The 25528-nt window shown below is 43.7% G+C and overlaps 1 protein-coding gene across 1 annotated transcript in view; it reads left to right on the plus strand.

The window, feature by feature from the left end:
- The window catches only part of LOC309559769 (complement factor B-like), a 190574-nt gene that overhangs the window by 19313 nt on the left and 145733 nt on the right, over positions 1-25528 (plus strand). The window contains exons 2-3 of the mRNA XM_082263204.1: positions 13033-13236; positions 15143-15328. Of these exons, the coding sequence (XP_082119330.1) occupies positions 13033-13236; positions 15143-15328 (390 nt within the window). The remainder of the gene's footprint in view (positions 1-13032; positions 13237-15142; positions 15329-25528) is intronic.

The raw sequence follows: 25528 nt of genomic DNA on the forward strand, positions 1-25528 counted from the left end.
AGGTGATTGACTTGGCCATTGCATAACATTCCACTTCTTTCCCTTAAAAAACTCTTTGCTTGCTTTCGCAGTATGCTTTGGGTCATTGTCCATCTGCACTGTGAAGCGCCGTCCAATGGGTTCTGAAGCATTTGGCTGAATATGAGCAGATAATATTGCCCGAAACACTTCAGAATTCATCCTGCTGCTTTTGTCAGCAGTCACATCATCAATAAATACAAGAGAACCAGTTCCATTGGCAGCCATACATGCCCACACTATGACACTACCACCACCATGCTTCACTGATGAGGTGGTATGCTTTGGATCATGAGCAGTTCCTTTCCTTCTCCATACTCTTCTCTTCCCATCACTCTGGTACAAGTTGATCTTGGTCTCATCTGTCCATAGGATGTTGTTCCAGAACTGTGAAGGCTTTTTTAGATGTTGTTTGGCAAACTCTAATCTGGCCTTCCTGTTTTTGAGGCTCACCAATGGTTTACATCTTGTGGTGAACCCTCTGTATCACTCTGGTGAAGTCTTCTCTTGATTGTTGACTTTGACACACATACACCTACCTCCTGGAGAGTGTTCTTGATCTGGCTAACTGTTGTGAAGGGTAAAATTGGTAGAAAATACTGCGCTACCCTAGTACCGACTTAGCAATGAAAGTGCACGTGCAAACGTGTAAATAATGCTTCAGTGCTATATGTCCTTATTGCTGATATAAAATAGTATACCAGTAAATAAATCACTGTGATATGAGCAATGTGTGGTTAGCCACTAAAGTGCACGTGCAAACGTGTAAGCAATAAATAAAGTGCCACTGGGCTATACAATAAATTATTGAATTAAAATATTAAATATTAAGCAATAGTGATGACCAAAAAAGTGATTAAACAAAAAAAATCCAGTGTAAAAATAGTCAGTGAAGTGAACACAAATTGGGAAGTGCATAAACATGCTCAAAAAGTCTCTTAGTGTAGGGATGGGGTCATGCGTGCCGGTGGTCCTTGGGTTCTATCACTCTGTGCCAAGGGGTAAGGTAGCACACTTACCGGAAGGTGTGGATTCCAATGGCGTACGCCAATAGGAATCAAAAACGCTTTTTCTGCTGCTCCTTTGTATGGATAGGCGGGTGGACGGTCTCCTTATGGATATGGATGAGCATTCAGCATGAAAGAAAGAAGGTAGAAGCTCCTCATAGTGTAAAAAGGTTTTAAGACCTTTATTGAACTCAAAAATGCACATCAATCTTCATATAAAACATCCGTAAAATATCCATAAAACCCCCGATCGGTACTGCAGCTCAAACTTAAAAACACTCCAAATGTAAAAACACTCCAAATAGAAAACGTAGGTGACACAGCAAATCGAACTCGACCCAAAACTATGGGGTCAATAAGATATTAGAATAAACCGCTGTTGAGCTCCTGTGTTGCCTCGCGGCTAGGATAACACAGGATGCTGGCTCTATCCGCTGGTGCGCCGTACCCGGAAATGGGAGTCCCGGCGTGCGGTCCAGCTACTGGCTCAGAGCGAGGCAACGTGCGTGCCAACTTGACGCGTTTCGTCAGAGATGTGACGTCTTCGGAAGTGGCACGTACGTTGCGTTTCAGCTTGGTTATATGCAGGAATATTAGCTCATTTCCGCTCTTTAACACCCGCTCATATTCCCCTTTTTGACAAATAAACCGGAAGCAATTCACTGGATTCATAGTCTGTACTTTACTAGTATGTTTTGCATAATGATAATCTCTTTATTACAATATGTGTGTATTAAAAAACATATAGTATTCCCCAGGTGGAAAGAACTATTAATTTAGTGAGAAAAATTGATATGTATAGCAGCCTCTTGCTGGCTAGTTATGGTCCCATGTGCAAAAATGCTATTTACGAAAGAATTGAAATTGGGTGACTGACAAGGTTGCACCTAAAGCCAACCAAAAACACCACATCCCTGGTATGAATATGAAGAAAGGATGCGGTATTCAATGGACTGGGACCCCAGCCATGAAACCACCAAAATATGGGACTTTTAAGGTGTGTGGTAATGACACAGACAGAGCAAAAGAAGATAAATTAAAATTGAACTTTAATATTTAACATAGTAGATTAAAAGATACAGTAATTGTACCCAAACATTGTTGGTCAAATACATAAGACAGACATTGCAGTAGATATACATAAGAATACTACGTTCATTAGAAGCCGAGAAGATGCAGGGGGTCACCAAGGTCCTACATGTTTCGCCATTTCATTGGCTTCATCAGGGACTAACTGACTTGTGACCTCTCGCAGTGGCTCTAAATACTAAGAAATAAGAATGTTAATAGTGTTCATGTGCGCATATAAACGCACGAAATCCGAATCAATAGCATTTGAAGCAAATAGATACAAATAAGCATTTCAAACTTACCAAAACGTAATAAACAAAGGAAAAGCAACTGTAAACTGCATGGCTGGACGTGTGTATAAAGTGGTGCCAGACCTCCCCCCGAGAGTCCTGGATGGACGCGGGGTAGTGAGTGCCTTGAAAGGCCAACCAATGCTGGACCGGGCTGGGACACAACAGTCGACTAATTTGTCAATTGCGAAGGGGTAGAATAAAAGATTCCAACCTCTGAAAGAGGAAAGGGGATAGGTTGCAAACTCATTAGAAAAAAAATATATATATATATATATTCCACATCAAAGACGGGAAAATTAAAGGGTCCTTAGAAAGAGACTATAAAAAAGAAAGAACCAAAAATACCAGAATAAGTGAAGAAAAGAACAAGTGTAAAAAAACAATAAAAGACCTTGTGCCGCAACAAGTGCATCCTAAGGGAATAACGGGAAAGCAGTGATGAGCACAAAGAAAAAGAGGATAAAGGTAGATAATAGGGTGGTGTGTAGGTGGTCACCTATTGATTTAGGGGACGCCATGAAACAGAGACTGAAAGGAAAAAGGGGGGGAGGAAAATGGGGACGTGAGTGCCATTAGTGAAGAATTGGCAACATGTGAACATTATATATATATACCGGTGGATATCAGCGAGAGAGGGAGTGAAAAAAGATGGTCCAAATATAAAGTGTGATGGCCTGGAAAGGATTGCCAGGTGATCAGACCTATAAGGTGGAAACCAGTAAAACCTAAATAATTGAGAAAGAAAGGAGCCCAAGATAACCTTAAACAAGGAAGGAAGAAATAGTGGATACAATAAAGTATTCCCTGCCAAAAAAGGCGAGCCTTACCATAAGCCTGAATCGAATTTGCATCCGTCCCGCGCACCGCAGCGTCAGGTAGTGGTGACCTGATCATACTGCGCCGCAGTTGGTCCTTATGTAGTCCGGTCCCACCGGAAGTGACACGGCCATGACCGGCCTCTATAGGTCACTTCCGGTGCGGGCGCCAACTAGTGGTCGGATGAGCGCACACCGCGCATGTGCGGGGAGCGCCAACATCCGGCCAAAACAACCGTCCCTCGAAAGGGCGGATGCGGGAGCCTCAGGGGGAGGAGCGGATGACTCCGCTAGAACACCCCCCTAGCCCCCGACTTGGCGCCCGAGCACTGGCCGAGGGCCAAAGGGCAACTCAACAGGTATTGGCAACCAGACAAACACGTTCCAGTGAAGATGCAGTAGGCAGTTTAACATACAAAAAGAAAAAATAAAACAGATTAATAGAACAATAACTTATCAATTAACATCACCATAGGCATATCCCTGAGAAAGCGAAGCTGTATCAGGGCGCAAGCAATGCACATATAGTTATATAGAACAAGATCCAATGCAATAGTCGCATGGGAACAGCGACTGAGAATTGATTAGAAACTAGTCAAAAATCATTGAAGAAAAAGAAAGAAAAGGAAAAAGGAAAAAAATGGAAAAAGGAAAAAATAGGGGGAAGAAAAAGAAAGGACCAGAGGGGGAAAGAGAACTAAAGGGTCAAGGAGGAAATCTATAACCGAGCTCAATGTGACCATCCTATTCCAAAAAAGGTTTGTAGGATATAGCGGTATTTAAACCGGGGGATTTTGTGGCCTGAAGTCTATAGATCCACTTAACTTCATTTTTGAGTATATTGTTATCAAAGTTACCACCCCGTGGATTCTGTTTTATTACTTCCAAAACAGAGAAAAGAATGGTATAAGGGTCAAACTTGTGATGTATGCCGACGTGCTTACAGATGGGGGTGTACATTAGGCCCGCATCGATGTAGTACAAGTGGTCATGTATACGCAGAGCGAAGGGCCTTTTCGTCTTGCCGACGTAAAAGGCCCCACATATACAAGTGGCCAAATATACAACCCCCTCCGTAGAGCAAGTGGCATAGAATCTAGGCTTAAGTGTGCCCCCTCGGGGGAGAGGCAAGAGATAGCCCTCTCTAACCCAGGGGCATTCATCGCAGTTGCCGCAGCGAAAGGTTCCAAAGCCCCCCGTAGCACCTAATTCCGCCTCCACTGGAACTGAATAGTGGCTATGCACCAATTTATCCCTTAGGGAGCCCGCCTTCCGGTAGACCACCTCAGGGTAAGGTTTGACGTATTTTGAGATGATGATATCATCTGTAAGAAAGTGCCAGTTTTTTTCCAAAACACCTCTTAGGCTTTGGTGGTGTTGGTTGAACCTGGTTATCATCTTGGTGGTGGTTGAAGTTTTTTGTTTACGGGGCCCAAAGATTAGACCTTCTCTGTTTTGATTGTTGGCTCCAGTAAACGTAATTGTAGGGCCTTGGCTTCACGTTCGAAATCTGCATCTAAAGTGCAGTTTCGTCGTATCCTGAGGTATTGCGAGTATGGAATACTCGAAACTAAAGAGCGTGGATGGGCACTTGTATAGTGTAATATAGTATTTCCCGCCGTACTTTTCCGGTACAGGGAAGTATACAAACTACCATCAGGGTCAAGAAACACCAAGGTGTCCAGGAAAGGCACTTGGACATAGTCAAAATGATACGTGAACTTGAGATTGAAGTTATTATTAGAAATATATTTTATAAATTCCGAAAGTTCATAAGGTGAGCCTGTCCACACGACGACAACATCATCAATGTATCTGCGCCACAAGGCCAGGTGGCGCAGATACATCGAGGCGGAATCGTCGGCGAACAGTTCTCTCTCCCATCCCCCCAGGTACAGGTTGGCGTACGATGGGGCACATGAAGTCCCCATCGCCACCCCCTGTACCTGGAGGAATGTAGTGCCTGCTACGGGGGGCTTTGGAACCTTTCGCTGCGGCAACTGCGATGAATGCCCCTGGGTTAGAGAGGGCTATCTCTTGCCTCTCCCCCGAGGGGGCACACTTAAGCCTAGATTCTATGCCACTTGCTCTACGGAGGGGGTTGTATATTTGGCCACTTGTATATGTGGGGCCTTTTACGTCGGCAAGACGAAAAGGCCCTTCGCTCTGCGTATACATGACCACTTGTACTACATCGATGCGGGCCTAATGTACACCCCCATCTGTAAGCACGTCGGCATACATCACAAGTTTGACCCTTATACCATTCTTTTCTCTGTTTTGGAAGTAATAAAACAGAATCCACGGGGTGGTAACTTTGATAACAATATACTCAAAAATGAAGTTAAGTGGATCTATAGACTTCAGGCCACAAAATCCCCCGGTTTAAATACCGCTATATCCTACAAACCTTTTTTGGAATAGGATGGTCACATTGAGCTCGGTTATAGATTTCCTCCTTGACCCTTTAGTTCTCTTTCCCCCTCTGGTCCTTTCTTTTTCTTCCCCCTATTTTTTCCTTTTTCCATTTTTTTCCTTTTTCCTTTTCTTTCTTTTTCTTCAATGATTTTTGACTAGTTTCTAATCAATTCTCAGTCGCTGTTCCCATGCGACTATTGCATTGGATCTTGTTCTATATAACTATATGTGCATTGCTTGCGCCCTGATACAGCTTCGCTTTCTCAGGGATATGCCTATGGTGATGTTAATTGATAAGTTATTGTTCTATTAATCTGTTTTCTTTTTTCTTTTTGTATGTTAAACTGCCTACTGCATCTTTACTGGAACGTGTTTGTCTGGTTGCCAATACCTGTTGAGTTGCCCTTTGGCCCTCGGCCAGTGCTCGGGCGCCAAGCCGGGGGCTAGGGGGGTGTTCTAGCGGAGTCATCCGCTTCTCCCCCTGAGGCTCCCGCATCCGCCCTTTCGAGGGACGGTTGTTTTGGCCGGATGTTGGCGCTCCCCGCACATGCGCGGTGTGCGCTCATCCGACCACTAGTTGGCGCCCGCACCGGAAGTGACCTATAGAGGCAGGTCATGGCCGTGTCACTTCCGGTGGGACCGGACTACATAAGGACCAACTGCGGCGCAGTATGATCAGGTCACCACTACCTGACGCTGCGGTGCGCGGGACGGATGCAAATTCGATTCAGGCTTATGGTAAGGCTCGCCTTTTTTGGCAGGGAATACTTTATTGTATCCACTATTTCTTCCTTCCTTGTTTAAGGTTATCTTGGGCTCCTTTCTTTCTCAATTATTTAGGTTTTACTGGTTTCCACCTTATAGGTCTGATCACCTGGCAATCCTTTCCAGGCCATCACACTTTATATTTGGACCATCTTTTTTCACTCCCTCTCTCGCTGATATCCACCGGTATATATATATAATGTTCACATGTTGCCAATTCTTCACTAATGGCACTCACGTCCCCATTTTCCTCCCCCCCTTTTTCCTTTCAGTCTCTGTTTCATGGCGTCCCCTAAATCAATAGGTGACCACCTACACACCACCCTATTATCTACCTTTATCCTCTTTTTCTTTGTGCTCATCACTGCTTTCCCGTTATTCCCTTAGCATGCACTTGTTGCGGCACAAGGTCTTTTATTGGTTTTTTACACTTGTTCTTTTCTTCACTTATTCTGGTATTTTTGGTTCTTTCTTTTTTATAGTCTCTTTCTAAGGACCCTTTAATTTTCCCGTCTTTGATGTGGAATATATATATATATATATATATATATTTTTTTTTTTTCTAATGAGTTTGCAACCTATCCCCTTTCCTCCTTCAGAGGTTGGAATCTTTTATTCTACCCCTTCGCAATTGACAAATTAGTCGACTGTTGTGTCCCAGCCCGGTCCAGCATTGGTTGGCCTTTCAAGGCACTCACTACCCCGCGTCCATCCAGGACTCTCGGGGGGAGGTCTGGCACCACTTTATACACACGTCCAGCCATGCAGTTTACAGTTGCTTTTCCTTTGTTTATTACGTTTTGGTAAGTTTGAAATGCTTATTTGTATCTATTTGCTTCAAATGCTATTGATTCGGATTTCGTGCGTTTATATGCGCACATGAACACTATTAACATTCTTATTTCTTAGTATTTAGAGCCACTGCGAGAGGTCACAAGTCACTTAGTCCCTGATGAAGCCAATGAAATGGCGAAACATGTAGGACCTTGGTGACCCCCTGCATCTTCTCGGCTTCTAATGAACGTAGTATTCTTATGTATATCTACTGCAATGTCTGTCTTATGTATTTGACCAACAATGTTTGGGTACAATTACTGTATCTTTTAATCTACTATGTTAAATATTAAAGTTCAATTTTAATTTATCTTCTTTTGCTCTGTCTGTGTCATTACCACACACCTTAAAAGTCCCATATTTTGGTGGTTTCATGGCTGGGGTCCCAGTCCATTGAATACCGCATCCTTTCTTCATATGCAAAAATGCTATTATTAAAATTGCATACCTTGCGGTATTACCATAATTTAATGCAAAATATGCAAAAATGTGCAAAATTGCTATTATTAAAGTTGCATATTGTGCGGTATTGCAATAATTTAATGCAAAATATCCAGATGTATGAACAAATGATTGGCTTCCGTTTACATATATACTAAACATTTCATATATACCCAAATGTGAGCATAAGATATGCATGGCAATAAAAGGATGACCACCCCTCAACTGCCAGATGCAGATTCGAATAAGATACCGCAATTTCCCATTAATATGGGACCCCGCAATATCTCATTACATGATAAATATATATAAATATAACAATACAAATTAATTCAATAATTAGATAAAAAACAGTTAATGTCCAAATCTTTGTTCATTCCCCTCGGCTGTAAAGTGTCTAATTCACATATCCAAAAGGTCTAATTTTTTGATATGGCTATTTTCCTATCACCCCCTCTCCAATGTGATTCAACTGTATCAATTCCACAAAACTTTGCTAATGTGGGGTCTCTGTTGTGGTGAGTTCTAAAATGCATGGAGAGGCTATGTTTTTTGAAACCCTTTCTAATATTATTTAAGTGTTCCCCTATTCTGATACTCAACTTTCTAGTAGTGCGGCCCACATATTGTAGGCCGCATGGACAGGTGACTATATACGTTACATGGGTGGTAGCACATGTGATACGTTTTTTTATTTGGTACTCTTTAGATGTAGTGTGGGATTTGAAGGAGGTTTGTTTCCTATTCTTTATTTTGACTGTATTGCATGCTTTACATTTTTTACAAGCATAAAAACCTTTAAAATCCAGGAAGGTTGGCCCCAACGTCTTGGGAGGGTCTGGGATGTTATGGACCAATTTATCCCTCAAATTGGGCACTCTACGGTAAATGAAAGATGGTTTTGGGGGTAATATCGTTTTAAGAGTTTTATCTCTCATCAATATGTGCCAATGACGCTTGATTACTTTCTCTAGTTGTCTATAGTTTCTGTGATATTGTGTAATAAATGCTAGGTTAAAGTGACTGGTGCTAAGGTGATTGCTCTTATCCTTATCTGCTAATAGCGTTGTTCTATCCATCTTTCCAATATCATCTCTCAATGTCACTAGTTCTTTTTCATTATACCCCTTATCAGTAAATCTATCTATTATTGTGTTGGCTTGTTGCACATAATCATTATCGTCTCTACAGTTCCTCCTCATTCTTAACAGTTGTCCCTTGGGGATATCATTAATCCATCTCGGATGGTGGCAACTGTGGGTGGGTATATACCCATTGCGATCTGTACCTTTAAAATAGCTCCTGGTGTAAAATTTTCCTTGTTTAAAATTAACAGTCAAATCTAAAAAGTTTACTTCATTTTTATCATAAGTACCCGTAAAATTTATTTTGTAATTGTTAATATTCATGTCATGCATAAAAACTTTTAAAGCTTCCTCCGTTCCTGACCAAATAATACAAATATCATCAATGTACCTTTTGTAGATTACAAGATCCTTAATGTTTTTTTGAAAAAATTCTTCTTCCTCCCATTTACTGAGAAATATATTGGCTACACTAGGGGCGTACTTGGCCCCCATAGCTACGCCTCTGTGTTGCCTATAATATTGGCCCTCATGCCAGAAGTAATTGCTACCCATGGCGAGGTCCAGCATTTCACCTAATAGGATTTGTTGGTCGTGTTTTAAGTCTGACTTTTCTTTTAAAGCCCACATAACAGCTCGTAGGGCGTCTGTTTGATCTATATTGGTATACAACAACTCAACGTCGTTGTGAAGGGTGTTTTTTTCACCAAGGAAAGAATTCTTCGGTCATCCACCACAGTTGTTTTCCGTGGTCTTCCGAGTCTTTTGGTGTTTCTGAGCTCACCAATGCGTTCTTTCTTTTTAAGGATGTTCCAAACAGTTGATTTGGCCACACCTAATGTTTTTGCTATCTCTCTGATGGGTTTGTTTTGTTTTTTCAGCCTAATGATGGCTTGCTTCACTGATAGTGACAGCTCTTTGGATCTCATATTGAGAATTGACAGCAACAGATTCCAAATGCAAATAGCACACTTGAAATTAACTTTGGACCTTTTATCTGCTCCTTGTAAATGGGATAATGAGGGAATAACACACCCCTGGCCATGGAACAGCTGAGCAGCCAATTGTCCCATTACTTTTGGTCCCTAAAAAGTGGGATGCACATATACAAACCGTTGTAATTCCTACACCGTTCACCTGATTTGGATGTAAATACCCTCAAATTAAAGCTGAAAGTCTGCAATTAAAGCACATCTTGTTTGTTTCATTTCAAATCAATTGTGGTTGTATATAGAGCCAAAAAGATTAGAATTGTGTCAATGTTCCAATATTTATGGACCTGACTGTATATGATTAACCCAAAACCCAAAAGTTAAACTAACATTAACTGTAATTATCAAGCAATATCTCATGAATCGATATGTAAAGAAATTAATCAATATCAGTGAAATATACTAAGTATATGTGCTACACATAAAACTGAAGCATTGGGGTTAATTTACTAAAGACAAATAGACTGTGCACTTTGCAAGCTCCAGAGCTTAGTAAATGAGGTAAAGCTTCACTTTGCAAAGAATACCCAATCGTGTGCAAGAAATATTGAAAAACAGCATTTTTGTTTGCACATGATTGGATGATAAAAGTCAGCAGAGCTTCTGCTCATTTACTAAGCTCTGGAGCAACTGCACTTTGCGATGTGCACAGTCTATTTGCCTTTAGTAAATCAACCCCAATGTGTGGAAGTTCTTTCACTTTTCAGTTTAAGGTGTAACATATATATATATATATATATATATATATATATATATATTTCACTAATATTGATTTATTTCCTAACATATCGATTCACGAATTGTTGATTGATAATCACAATGGATTTCCTCTTTACTTTTAAGTTTTAGGTGGAGCGTACAGTGGGGGAAACTAGTATTTGATCCCCTGCAGATTTTGTACGTTTGCCCACTTACAAAGAAAGGAAGGGTCTATAATTTGTATCATAGGTGTATTTTAAATGATAGAGACAGAATATCAACTGAAAATCCAGAAGAAAACACATAAAGCAAATGCTATAAATGAAGTTGCAGTTCAGTGAATGAAATAAGTATTTGATCCCCAAGCAAAACATTACTTAGCACTTGGTGGAGAAACTCTTGTTGGCAAGCACAGAGGTACGATGTTTCTTGTAGTTAGTGACCAGGTTTGCCCACAGATCTTCTCTAAATCCTTAAGGTTTCCTGGCTGTCGCTTGGCAAATCGAAGTTGCAACTCCCTCCAAACATTTTCTATAGGATTAAGTTCTGGAGACTGACTAGGCCACTCCATGACCTTAAGGTGCTTCTTCTTGAGCCTCTCCTTTGTTGCCTTGGCAGTATGTTTTGTTTCATTGACATGCTGGAAGACCTATCCATGACCCATCTTCAGTGTTCTGGCTGAGGGAAGAAGGTTCTCATCCAATATTTTACAATATCCCATCCATTGCCAGAGAAATAGCCCCAAAGCATCATGTTTCCACCTCCGTGCTTGACTGTAGGAATAGTGTTCTTAGGGTCATAGTCAGCATTTTTCCTCCTCAAAACATGTGTGATTCTTTTCATTACAAATCAAAATTGGGACAAAATTTTCTTTATTCAGAGATTTGGATATATTCGAATTTCTGAATCACAATAGTAACGAATTTTAATTAATTCAAAATAAGTTATAAGGAAAATTATCATTCAAATTCGAAAAATAAATTTGAAATCCAATTTGAAAATGTATTTGAATTTAAAATGTAAACATATGGTAATAAATACAGTAAGGTATAAAAGTTAAATAAGATGATGATTCCTACTTTTTGTTTTAGAATAGAATAGAAGCAAACAGAATAGAATTAAATAGAGTAGAAAATAAAAACAGAATAGAATATAAAATAATCAAACAGAATAGAATAGAAGAAAAAGTATGCAATAGAAAAAATAGAATAAAATGAATACAGCCATCTTTTTTGAATTTTGAAAGACAGCTATATTCCTTATTTTTTTATTCTATTATTTTGTTTCTATTCTCTTCTTTCTATTCTACTCCTATTCTATTCTATTATTTTCTATTCTATTTCTTTATTTTTTTTTATTTTTTATTCTACTCTGTTTTGTTCTATTCTATTATTTTACTTCTATTCTAGTCTATTCTATGCCTTTATATTATGTTTTATTCTATTCTATTATTATCTATTCTATTATTTTCAATTCTATTGTATAAAGCAGCCTAAATAGGAATTATCATCTTATTTCACTTTAATACCTTACTGTATTTGTTGCAATATGCTTCCTTTTTGAATTCAAATTCATTTTTGAAATTTGAAAATTTTCCAAATTGATTTGAAAACAACGAACATATGAAATGAATCCAAATAGAATTATCCTTTTTTGGTATTCATTTTGTATAACATAACGAATATGACAAAACTAAATTATTTATCTAACAAAGGAATCCAAAACGAAACACTTTTTTTCCCGTGGACGTCTCTACTCACTAATCTTCTCTAAGCAGTCTTCCCTGGAGATAACAGGAAAAGGAAAATATATCTAGGACTCTAGAAGAGCAGTTCCAGTCCATATAGCATACTCTAGTACTTAGTTCCCTTCTAGCACTTGCACAACCAAGATTTGACAGCAAGGTCCTTACTCACAATGTCCCAGAAGCTGTCTGCCACCAAACATCCACAGGTAGTTCCTTAGTGAATGATATAACAAGAACCTCCTCCAGACCAGGACTTCAGGACAGTGCCCTCCAGCAAAAATCCATTAGTAATCTTCTCCAGGCCCTCAGCTTAGCACCTGCTGAGTCCCAGACTGCAATTTGTAATCCCACTAGCTATCTCCCAGGGACAGCAGCCCCAGGAAAACTGGAACCTTCCCTGGAGAGGGAAAAACACTCTGGAAAGGCCACCCAAACATGCATCACCTCCCCAGCCACCTATTGGATGCCTTCTTCCAGGGATTGGCTAGGGCATGATAAAATTTCTTACTGGTTCTTTGACTCTCCCTGCACTATATTCTGGAAGCTTCTTCCAGAGGCAGGTGAGAGAAATCAAATACCCATCTAGGAAACACGAGCAGATAAAAATAATAGATCTCTGCTCCGCTGACTGCAGTGAAGCCAAAAACTAAATTTGGCCTAACAGCCTAACTAGAGGTGGGTGCTACACAGGGAATGCATTTAAATAAAATAATTTGTGCCTGGAGTTAGCTTTAAATGTCTGTGCTCAGTTTATGTCTGGCACATCCATTTGGAGTGAGTTGAATAAGTTTGTCTATAAGACATGGATGCGGTGACTTAACAGTTTTTTTTTTCGTCTTTCTCTCAGTGACTTTTGCGACTCCTAAAATAGAGTGTGACCTGACCAAACTGGCTATTGATGGCGGTAACTACACCCTAAGCGATGGTGGCAATATTGGCAGTGAGGCGCACTACAGTTGCCCCAAAGGAAAGTACCCTTATCCAACGTTTTTACAGGAGTGCCTTGCTGATGGACAATGGACTCATGCTATGCACAAGTTTGTATGTAAAGGTAAGTAATAGCTGTGCCATTTGCATGTATTCGTGCTTTGTAAGACTATTACTGTATTAAAGTTGAACAAAATTTAAACAGTAAATGTTTGCCATGTTACAGGGAACATCTAGAAGGGTTAATTGTGCCAAACAGTTCTCTAAAAAATATATATATATTTTTTTCTGGAACACCTTCGAAAATAAAAATTAAGCACTTCCTGGTATGTGAGTGTGCCTAGACACTCCTGTTTAGAAGTGACAATATAATTTTATCTCACATTTTTAATCTCACTCCTGTTTAGAAGCCTTATATCTGTACTGTATATCTGCAGTGTGAGATCCAAGGCATTGCTGCCTCCGACTGCCAGTCTCAGGAGAACTGGAGTGAGACTTGGTGATATTTCTATTGTGCTGCTCATTGTTCTCCTTGCTGGAGGATCTGACGTGAGGAAGCAAAGCCCTGCCTCTATAAGGTGGCTACCCCCACAGATGACACAAAAAACTGGTGACTACTCTTTCGCCCTTCGCCTTCCCTTTTCTGGGTGTAGCACTACACCCTTTGGAGCTGCTGATATTTTTCCTGGGTCTTCCCACCTTTTCATCGGCAGCCAGTCACAGGGTATTTTCCCACACAGCCGGTTGCACACTCCCTTCTCCTTGTTGTCTCTATTGACCAGGTTAGGGGATTTGTTTTTGTTGTTTTATTTGGAGAACTTGGATAGGGAAGGGATATAGCAGGATACTCCAAATGAACCTAGTCACACATGAGGACAGATTTCTCAGGAGAACTGTGTAGCAGACTGTACAGAATAGAGCAAAGTACCTTTTTAGTAGAAGAAATTGTCTCCTATAGCCTACACCAAGCAGCTGACTTCTAGCACCCAGAGGGGGATTTAGCAGCACCAGTCCCTAGGATCCCTTTAGGAGTGTGTACTCACGAGACCCTGGTCACAGGTCACCTTTCTCCTAATACCAGGTTCAGGTCCCCAGATCGCCCACCTGAGGCCACATGGCAGCCTGTGCTGGGGAGAGGCAGCAGCCCCCTCCCCACCTGGACCTCTCTCTGGAGAAAGAACCAGAGCCCATGAGCTCATCCAATATAAATACAGGCACCCAGCATGCCCTCCTCACCTTGTAATTGGCCAGGCTGTATGAATATTCATGCTCCAATCTGCATGGTTTCTGCCTACTCTCCTGCACTTTCTATAGTTGCTAGTACAGAGGGAAACTTCAAGACAGTACTGAGCAGACTACACTATTCGATCACAGCTCTCTGTTAAGCAGACAGTACATACAAGCCAGCCGCTCCCGCCTCCTCCACAGCCCAACGCTCCAGTGAGCACAGGGGGGGAGGTTGGGGGCAGAGCAGAGAGCCAGTGACTGACGATCACCAGCTCTCTGCTCAGGGAGTTTTAAGAACCGAGCGATCTGCTGATGGGACTGATGCTGCATCCACCTAGGTAAGTATGATAGTTAAAAAAAAAAGAGAAACATACTTCTATTTTAAGTAGGGTACGCACTATAAGAAAATGGGAAGAAAAATTCAGTGTGAGGCGCAATCATTCAACTTTCGTATAGTGTGGACACATCTTTTCGACATTCGATTCAGATTTCCCAAATAAAAATTTCCGAAGAGGCAAACTTCAAAATTTTTCATGTACATGAACAGACCTAAAGAGTTTCATCTAGTGTGTTCCGGTTTTTCTTATGGTCTTTCAGAAACAATAAACCACAAAAAAGCCTTTGTTGTACAAGAATTTTTGTACATTATTTCTATCCCTCTGTTTCGACTCGCTGTGGAACATCAAAGAAAATCAGACGATCATTCACCCGATTTACTTATAGTGTGTACCCACTTTCACCCTCAGTTTCTTACATTTATCATGCTTTGCTACTGTGTCATCTTCAATTTTGTTTTCTGCTAGATGTCCGCTGTCCGGGTCAACTGATGTTTGAGGGTGGAGAATACTTTCCAAGGAAAACAAAGCACAATGTTGGCGACACCCTACACTTCCAGTGCTATTCTGGATTTTCAATGACTGGACCAGAAAGCCGCATATGTCAGGAAGATGGACAATGGAGCGGAACCACAACTTCCTGCCAGAATTACCGTAAGAGAGGCATGGGGACCAGAGAACAGCATGTTACCTTATGGTGGCAAGAACCCAGTGCCAGGCAGTTCTCGGTGTGGGGGTTTCAGCAAAACAAAAAAGTATAAAAATAGTCTGTGTGATGCGGGAACGCTGCGAATATGCAGCGTGTTCCCACATCGCATCCCCACATCTGCCAGTTCACACTGCCATATGCGATACGCAGGGGGTGTCAATGAAAAGTTAACCACACCCCCAGATGCGATCGCATATCGCAGTGCGATCTGCAAGTTCGCACAGAATCGGATCGCACAAGTGTGAACCACTGTGCGATCCGATTCTGATGCGGCTCAAAAAAAGCCTCATGTGCGAGTTTGCTGCGGAAGCGTTGCGAATTCAGCCATACAAAGTGTATGGCTGAACTCGAATCCGCACATGAGATCGCATGTAATGAAGGAGCAGTGCTCTCCGAATTACATGCGATCTCGCAAACCGCACAAGTGTGAACCGGCACTTACAAATAAAAACATTTTATCAGAAGCAACCATTTTGTTACGCACAGTAATCTTATCAAAGCTGTCATCTTAGGGGCTGTTTTAGGTGCTGCCACAGCGCTCACCCCTGCAGGAACCGCTTGGTAATTTTTTCTCTCACACTTTCTCTAGACACAAGGAACAGTCTTTGAGCTTGGTTTTTTTTACATTATTTTAGGGGTAATAACTTGAATGGGGAATAGGAATTTGGGGATGCCCAACTTGATAGCAACAAAAACCAGGGACAACTTCCTCTCCATGTATAACTCTGATTAGTAGGGTTGAGCGAACACGGACTGTATTATTCGTGTTCGTACCGAATAATTGGATTTTTGTTACCCGAACACGGACACAAACACTTTACTGTATATTCGGGTAAAAATCCGTGTTCAGTCGTTTTATTTCCGGGTTTTGCATGCTTTGGCGCGCTTTTCATGGCGGGCTTTCAACAGCCAATCAACAAGCGTTTAACTGGTGTGCCTAAGCCATCCCAGCCATGCCTACAAATGTATCAGTAGCTGTGATTGGCCGTCTGAAGCATGTGACCAAGTCTTTATAAGTTCGAGGCAGCGCCGCTGCGGCGTCATTCTGCTGTTTAGTTCAGGGAGAGAGCACACATCAACGTGCTGGCTGCTGATTAGGGACAGACAGGAAAAAAAAACATTTGTGTCTGGATAGAATTGAGGGACAGGTCGGAGTGTGTTAGGCAGGGCGAGTTGTAGGAATTTTAGGGAGAGAGTCTGCTGATTTTTTAGGGTCAGTGTGTTCTACAAACTACAATCGATATTGCTGTGTGGGGTGGGGTTTGCAGTCCCGATCTACGATCTTATCAATCCTCTTAGGGACAGAGTCTGCTGATTTTTAGGGACAGTGTGTTCTACAAACTACAATCGATATTGCTGTGTGGGGTGGGGTTTGCAGTCCCGATCTACGATCTTATCAATCCTTTTAGGGAGAGAGTCTGCTGATTTTTAGGGACAGTGCGTTCTACAAACTACAATCGATATTGCTGTGTGTGGGGGGGGGGGTTTGCAGTCCCGATCTACGATCTTATCAATCCTGTTAGGGACAGAGTCTGCTGATTTTTAGGGTCAGTGTGTTCTACAAACAACAATCGATATTGCTGTGTGGGGGGGGGGGGGTTTGCAGTCACCCGATCTACGATCTTATCAATCCTGTTAGGGACAGAGTCTGCTGATTTTTAGGGTCAGACAGTGTGTTCTACAAACTACAATCGATATTGCTGTGTGGGGTGGGGTTTGCAGTCACCCGATCTACGATCTTATCAATCCTTTTAGGGAGAGAGTCTGCTGATTTTTAGGGTCAGACAGTGTGTTCTACAAACTACAATCAATATTGCTGTGTGGTGTGGGATAGGAGATAGGCAGGTGTCAGTGGTCCACATCCATTTTGCTGTGTGTGGGCTGCAGTGAACACAATCTTTTTGGGGTGCAGTGAACACAATCTTTTTGGGGTACAGTGAACACAATCTTTTTGGGGTGCAGTGAACACAATCTTTTTGGGGTGCAGTGAACACAATCTTTTTTGCCCACTGAGGAGGAGGGAGAAAAGTATTTTTCTATCAGGCACTGTGTGCAGCATTTTTCCTTCAGCTGTGCTGTGCTGAGTGACTGATCATACACTGCTGTGTTCAGTTCACATGTGCTAATATTGAGTGGTTTCAAAAATCATACACTTTTTTTCTATTCCACTATTCAATATACAGCCTTGGGTTAAAAAAAATTAAATTGTGGCCTGCAGCAGGGCTGAATGATATTTGGGGTTTTTTGTGGTTCATCTCATACTTCTGAAGATTTGAGGGTGCTGCCTGTTCCAAACTCCTCCTACTCCTCATCCAGCCTTTTAGGGGTACAAACAATAGTAATTGGGGCCTAGTGTGGTTGTGTACGTGTGATATACATACACTTTTTTTTATCATATTTTCTATTCCGCTATTTAATCAAAACCTTTGGGGATCAGTTAAATTGCGGGATAGTCTGTGTTGGTACGTGTGAGATCCACCTTTCCAAGTTTTTGGGGTTCATCTCATACTTCTGAAGATTTGAGGGTGCTGCCTGTTCCAAACTCCTCCTACTCCTCATCCTGCCTTTAGGGGTACAAACAATAGTAATTGGGGCCTAGTGTGCTTCTGTACGTGTGAGATACATACTCTTTTTTTGATCATATTTCCTATTCCGCTATTCAATAAATCAATTAAATTGTGGGATAGTCTGTGTTGGTACGTGTGAGATCCACCTTTCCAAGTTTTTGGGGTTCATCTCATACTTCTGAAGATATGAGGGTACTGCCTGTTCCAAACTCCTCCTACTCCTCATCCTGCCTTTAGGGGTACAAACAATAGTAATTGGGGCCTAGTGTGGTTGTGTACGTGTGATATACATACACTTTTTTTGATCATATTTCCTATTCCGCTATTCAATGAAAACCTTTGGGGATCAATTAAATTGCGGGATAGTCTGTGTTGGTACGTGTGAGATCCACCTTTCCAAGTTTTTGGGGTCCATCTCATACGTCTGAAGATTTGAGGGTGCTGCCTGTTCCAAACTCCTCCTACTCCTCATCCTGCCTTTAGGGGTACAAACAATAGTAATTGGGGCCTAGTGTGCTTCTGTACGTGTGAGATACATACACTTTTTTGTGCTGCCTGTTCCAAACTCCTCCTACTCCTCATCCTGCCTTTAGGGGTACAAACAATAGTAATTGGGGCCTAGTGTGGTTGTGTACGTGTGATATAAATACACTTTTTTTGATCATATTTTCTATTCCGCTATTTAATCAAATACGTGTGAGATACACCGTATTATAAAATTTTTCCTATTCCGCTATTCAATATACACCCTTTTGGAGTGTAAAAAATTAAATTACGGCATAGTCTGTATCGGTACGTGTGATGTACGTGTGATATACATACACTTTTTTTGATCATATTTCCTATTCCGCTATTCAATGAAAACCTTTGGGGATCAATTAAATTGCGGGATAGTCTGTGTTGGTACGTGTGAGATCCACCTTTCCAAGTTTTTGGGGTTCATCTCATACTTCTGAAGATTTGAGGGTGCTGCCTGTTCCAAACTCCTCCTACTCCTCATCCTGCCTTTAGGGGTACAAACAATAGTAATTGGGGCCTAGTGTGGTTGTGTACGTGTGATATACATACACTTTTTTTGATCATATTTCCTATTCCGCTATTTAATGAAAACCTTTGGGGATCAATTAAATTGCGGGATAGTCTGTGTTGGTACGTGTGAGATCCACCTTTCCAAGTTTTTGGGGTTCATCTCATACGTCTGAAGATTTGAGGGTGCTGCCTGTTCCAAACTCCTCCTACTCCTCATCCTGCCTTTAGGGGTACAAACAATAGTAATTGGGGCCTAGTGTGCTTCTGTACGTGTGAGATACATACACTTTTTTTGATCATATTTCCTATTCCGCTACTCAATAAAAACCTTTGGGGATCAATTAAATTGCGGGATAGTCTGTGTTGATACGTGTGAGATCCACCTTTCCAAGTTTTGGGGGTTCATCTCATACTTCTGAACATTTGAGGATGCTGCCTGTTCCAAACTCCTCCTACTCCTCATCCTGCCTTTAGGGGTACAAACAATAGTAATTGGGGCCTAATGTGCTTCTGTACGTGTGAGATACATACACTTTTTTTGATCATATTTCCTATTCCGCTATTCAATAAAAACCTTTGGGGATCAATTAAATTGCGGGATAGTCTGTGTTGGTACGTGTGAGATCCACCTTTCCAAGTTTTTGGGGTTCATCTCATACTTCTGAAGATTTGAGGGTGCTGCCTGTTCCATACTCCTCCTACTCCTCATCCAGCCTTTTAGTCATACAAACAATAGTAATTGGGGCCTAGTGTGCTTCTGTACGTGTGAGATACATACACTTTTTTTGATCATATTTCCTATTCCGCTATTTAATCAAAACCTTTGGGTATAAACAATTAAATTGCGTGATAGTCTGTGTCGGTACGTGTGAGATACACCTTTCCAATTTTTTGGGCGAATCTCATACTGCCGAGGATTTGAGGGTGCTTCAGTCTGCCTTCTGCCTGTTCCGAACTCCTCCTACTCCTCATCCTGCCTTTAGGGTAGAAAAAATTGTAATCGGGGCCTAGTTTGTGTTTGTACGTGTGAGATACACCGTATTATAAAATTTTTCCTATTCCGCTATTCAATATACACCCTTTTGGAGTGTAAAAAATTAAATTACGGCATAGTCTGTATCGGTACGTGTGAGATACACCTTTTAAATTAGTTTGGCGCATCTCTTTCCCCCGCCAAGGATTGCAGGGCGCTTCAGTTTGCCTCCTGTTCCCAACTCCTCCTACTCCTCTTCCTCATCCTCCCTTTATGGTAGAAAAAAATTTAATTGGGCCTAGTCTGTGTTTGTACGTGTGAGATACACCGTTTTTTATCCTATTCCGCTATTCAATATACACCCTTTTGGGGTAAAAAACATTAAATTGCGGCATAGTTTGCATATTTGACTGTGAGATACACCCGTGCGATACTGTTGTTGTTTTTTTCCGCTATTCAATAAACACCTTTCTAGGGCAAGATCTTAAATTACAGAAATATGAGGAGACCGTCAATTAGGGGCCGTGGCCTGGGTCGTGGTGCTGCTGGTAGAGCTCCTGTTGCAAGGAGAGGACGTGGTCGATCTGTGCCAGCTACATGCACAAGTGAAACACCTTCCTCAAGTGTGAGTAGGCGACAGAACCTGCATCAGTATTTGGTAGGGCATCATACGCCTCTAGAAGTGATGAGGCCAGAACAAGTAGAGGCGATAGTAGATTGGTTTGCTGCTGACAGTGCCTCCAGTTCCTTCACATTGTCTCCCACCCAGTCTACTGCAGAAAGGTCAGAGTTGGCACCTGCGGCCGATGTCCAACCGTCTTTCACCTCACCCCCTTGCAAATCAGGCAAGCAGTCTGAGCCCCAAGCCATACAGCAGTCTCTTCTTCTTTTTGATGACTCTGTCAGCAGGGTTTCCCAGGGCCATCCACCTAGCCCTGCCCCAGAAGTGGAAGAGATTGAGTGCAGCGATGCCCAACCACTTATTTCTCAAGATGAGTACATGCAAGGACCATCGCAGCACGTCTCCGATGATGACGAAACGCAGGTGCCATCTGCTGCGGCGTTCAGCATTGTGGAGACCGACAAGGAGGGCAGGGGTGAAGACTGAGTGGAAGATGATGTGGAGGACGATGAGGTCCTCGACCCCACATGGAATGAACGTCATGCAGGTGACCTGAGTAGACTGTAGTTTGGAGGAAGAGGCGGTGGTCGCACAGAGCCACCAGCACAGCAGAAGAGGGAGCAGGGTGCAGAAGCGGAGCGGCCGTGCCCTAGACACTACGCCTGCTACTGCCCAACACAGCAAGGGAACGAGCGCACCAAAGTCAGCTCAAAGGAGTTCTCTAGTGTGGAAGTTCTTTAGAAAATGTGCTGATGACAGGACACGAGTGGTTTGCACCCTGTGCAATCAGAGCCTGAATCGAGGCATAAACCTTCTCAACCTGAGCACAACCTGCATGATCAGGCATCTAAGTGCAAAGCACGAGCTACAGTGGAGTAGACACCTTCAAAACCAAGAAACGTCTCTGGCTCATCCTGCTTCCTCTTCTACTGCAGTCTCGGCCGCTCCAGCCACATCTGTAGTGATACCGGCACCTGCCACCCCGCAAACAGAGGATCTGTCAGCAACACCACCACCTGGGTCACCGTCCCGTGGAAGCGTTCAGCTTTCCATCTCCCAAACACTTGAGAGGAAGAGGAAGTACCCCCCTACCCACCCGCGATCCCTGGCCCTGAATGCCAGCATTTCAAAATTCTTGGCCTTTGAAATGCTGTCATTCCGTCTGGTGGAGACGCACAGTTTTAAAAACCTTATGTCGGTGGCTGTCCCACAGTACGTCGTGCCCAGCCGCCACTACTTTTCCAGGCAAGCCATCCCTTCCCTGCACAACCAAGTGGGGGAAAAAATCAGGTGTGCACTGCGCAACGCCATCTCTGGCAAGGTCCACCTAACTACCGATACGTGGACCAGTAAGCACGGTCAGGGGCATTATATCTCCCTAACGGCACACTGGGTAAATGCAGTGGCGAGTGGGCCTGAGGCGGATAGCAATTTGGCGCATGTCCTTCCACCACCGAGGATTGCAGGGCGCTTCAGTTTGCCTCCTGTTCCTAACTCCTCCTACTCTGCTTCCTCATCCTCTACCGCCTCCTCATCCGGACAGCGTAACACCTTCACCACCAACTTCAGCACGGCCAGGGGTAAACGACAGCAGGCAGTTTTAAAACTTGCCTGTTTTGGGGACAAACCACACATCGCGCAGGAGTTGTGGAGGAGCATGGAACAGCAGACAAATGAGTGGTTGCTGCCAGCGAGCCTCAAGCCCGGCCTGGTGGTGTGCGATAACGGGCGAAATCTCATAGCAGCTCTGGGCCTAGCCGGTTTGACGCACATCCCTTGCCTGGCGCATGTGCTGAATTTGGTGGTGCAGAGGTTCCTTAAAAACTACCCCGATATGTCAGAGCTGCTGCAGAAAGTGCGGGCCGTCTGTGCGCACTTTCGGCGTTCTCACCCTGCTGCTGCTCGCCTGTCAGCGCTGCAGCGTAACTTAGGCCTTCCCGCTCACCGCCTCATATGTGACGTGCCCACAAGGTGGAACTCCACCTTGCACATGCTGCAAAGACTGTGCGAGCAGCAGCAGGCCATAGTGGAGTTTCAGCTGCAGCACGCACGCGTGAGTCGCTCTGCGAAACAGCATCACTTCACCACCAATAACTGGGCCTCCATGCGAGACCTGTGTGCCTTGTTGCGCTGTTTTGAGTACTCCACCAACATGGCCAGTGCCGATGACGCCGTTCTCAGCTTAACTATCCCACTTCTATGCCTCCTTGAAAAAACAATTCGGGCGATGATGGAAGAGGATGTGGCACAGGATGAGGAGGAGGAGGAGGATGAAGAGGTAACATTTCCAAGGCTTTCAGGGCAGTCATTCGCAAGGGGCTCCGAGGGTGGGTTCCTGCACACACAAACGCCAGGGACACAATTGTCCAGCAGGGGCACAGTTCTGGAGGATGAGGAGGAGGAGGAGCTGGAGGAGGAGATGGAACCATGTTCACAGCAGGGTGGCACCCAGGCCAGCTCATGGCCATCACTGGTGCGTGGCTGGGGGGATACAGAGGACACGGACGATACACCTCCCACAGAGGACAGCCTTTCGTTGCCTCTGGGCAGCCTGGCACACATGAGCGATTACATGCTGCAGTGTCTCCACAACGACTGCCGAGTTGCCCACATTCTAACTTGTGCTGATTACTGGGTGGCCACGCTGCTGGATCCCCGTTACAAGGACAACGTACCGTCCTTAATTCACTCACTGGAGCGCGATCGCAAGATGCGCGAGTACAAGCGCACGCTGGTAGACGCGATGCTGCTGGCATTCCCACCTGACAGCGGGGCCACAGTGGAAGCACAAGGCAGAGGAGGAGGAGGAGGAGGAGGAAGAGGTCGCCAACGCAACCAGGGCACCGCCAGCACCTCAGAAGGCAGGGTTAGCATGGCCGAAATGTGGAAAAGCTTTGTCAGCACGCCACAACAAAAAGCAGCACCAGCAGCTCATATGGAACGTCTTAGCAGGAGGCAGCATTTTACCAACATGGTGGAGCAGTATGTGTGCACACGCCTACATGTAGTGAATGACGGGTCTGCCCCCTTCAACTTCTGGGTCTCCAAATTGGGCACATGGCCTGAGCTTGCCCTTTACGCCTTGGAGGTGCTGGCGTGCCCTGCAGCCAGTGTATTATCTGAACGGGTATTTAGCACGGGTGGGGGCGTTATAACAGACAAGCGCAGCCGCCTGTCCAGAGACAATGTGGACAAGCTCACGTTCATTAAAATGAACCAGGCATGGATCCCACGGGACTTTTCCGTACCTTATGCAGAATAGCGATGGATACCGACCTTACCCACCCATTGTTCCATTTTTGCTCTTTCTCACTCTTTTGGGGTGTACCCTCATTTAAAATTTGTGAAAAGAAGCAGTGTTGGCTACCTCGTCCTCCTCAGGGCCAGATTAACGTAGGGGCTATTGGAGCTGCAGCTTCAGGCCCCTACCTTTTTATATAGGCCCCGGGTTGGCCATATTCACTGTTACCGCTCTTCTGTCACTTGTAAACACAGAAGTCTGGCTTCTATGCTCGCTTCCCCAGGCAGCTCCCTCAGAACCTCCCCACACAGCACGGAGGCCGGACAAGGAGGGACAGTTGCCGATGCATGGATGTGTTTATGGGCTTCAGAGACAGCATCCCATGTTGAATTAGGCATGCATGGCTGCACCCTTCCTCCTCTGGGTGCATGCCAAGGCACGGCCCTTAAGGCCCTTCAAAATCCTCAGCACCAAGCCCATGATGCTCTTAATCCGGCCCTGGTCCTCCTCCACTGTCGCTTCCACCTACACCGCCCATAGGTGTGCGCAGCCTATTGCATTAGGGTGTGCACCCCAAAGTTTAAATACACATGCATGTGTTTGCCTACATGTACATGGCCCCGATACATTACTCTCCCTGCTGGCAAAGAGAAATAGAGCAGAGCAGGTCCGAGGGAGATCTTTCCCATCTCCTCACTGGCAAACAGAGTGATAATGCTAATGTGCCCTAGGTGATTAGGGTGTGCCCAGGTACACCCGGCACACCCTGTGCGCACGCCTATGACACCGCCACCTCAACCTCCCTCCTACTCCATATGGGCCTCGTCCTTCAGAGATGAAGAACATTGTTTTATTTTTCTGTTTTTTTTTTGTTGTTTTAAGTTATTTCCCTATCCACATTTGTTTGCAGAGCACTTGCCATGCTCTTAACTACGTTTTGCTGCCATTTGCAGCACTCTAGCCCTTTCCTTTGGTGTTTTAGAGCCATTTTAGTGCCTGAAAGTTCGGGTCCCCATTGACTTCAATGGGGTTCGGTGTCCGTGAAAAGTTCGGCAAAAGTCCGGGACACGGACCCGGACTTTTTTTTAAAGTTCGGCCGAACCCGCCGAACACGGACATCCAGGTGTCCGCTCAACTCTACTGATTAGTCTTCTCTTCTTCTCTATGTACAACTCTCATTGATCTCACTCGTATCTACTGACAGTATCTGACAGAAAAGCAAAAGCCCATTAAGGACTACGAATTCTCAGTCCCTTTTGAAAATAGCACAAATGTTGTAGGTTGCATACAGTGGTTACCTCAATTCCACTGTAGACACTGATGTCAGTTCTACTGACTACAGGAACTACAAGCCCACCTGGCTGCTATTGAAGGGCAAGGTAAAGAAAAGGTTTAAGCCCAACGCTGCCTTCCAGAAAGGTTGGCTGCATGTGACAGTCTTGTCCTTTGCATGTTCCTGATCATGCTGATGTACTCACACTGTCCTCTTTGCTCCTGCTGCCTCTTAGAATAAGAATCCTTTTAAACCATGAAGCTGCCAAAATCCTTCCAGGTCAGCTCAAGCCCCAGCCCAAGGCAGCGGCCCCTCGCCCCCCCCCCCCCCATTCATTCATATTTATGGGCTGGCTCAAACACCATGCCAGGCCCATTGCTGGAGGAAGTGGGCACCTTAAAGACCACAACATAAAGGGGTATACAATGTATGGTTAACAT

The sequence above is a fragment of the Pelophylax lessonae genome (genome assembly GCF_965119305.1).
Source record: "Pelophylax lessonae genome assembly, chromosome: 7".
Taxonomy (NCBI): Eukaryota; Metazoa; Chordata; class Amphibia; order Anura; family Ranidae; genus Pelophylax; species Pelophylax lessonae.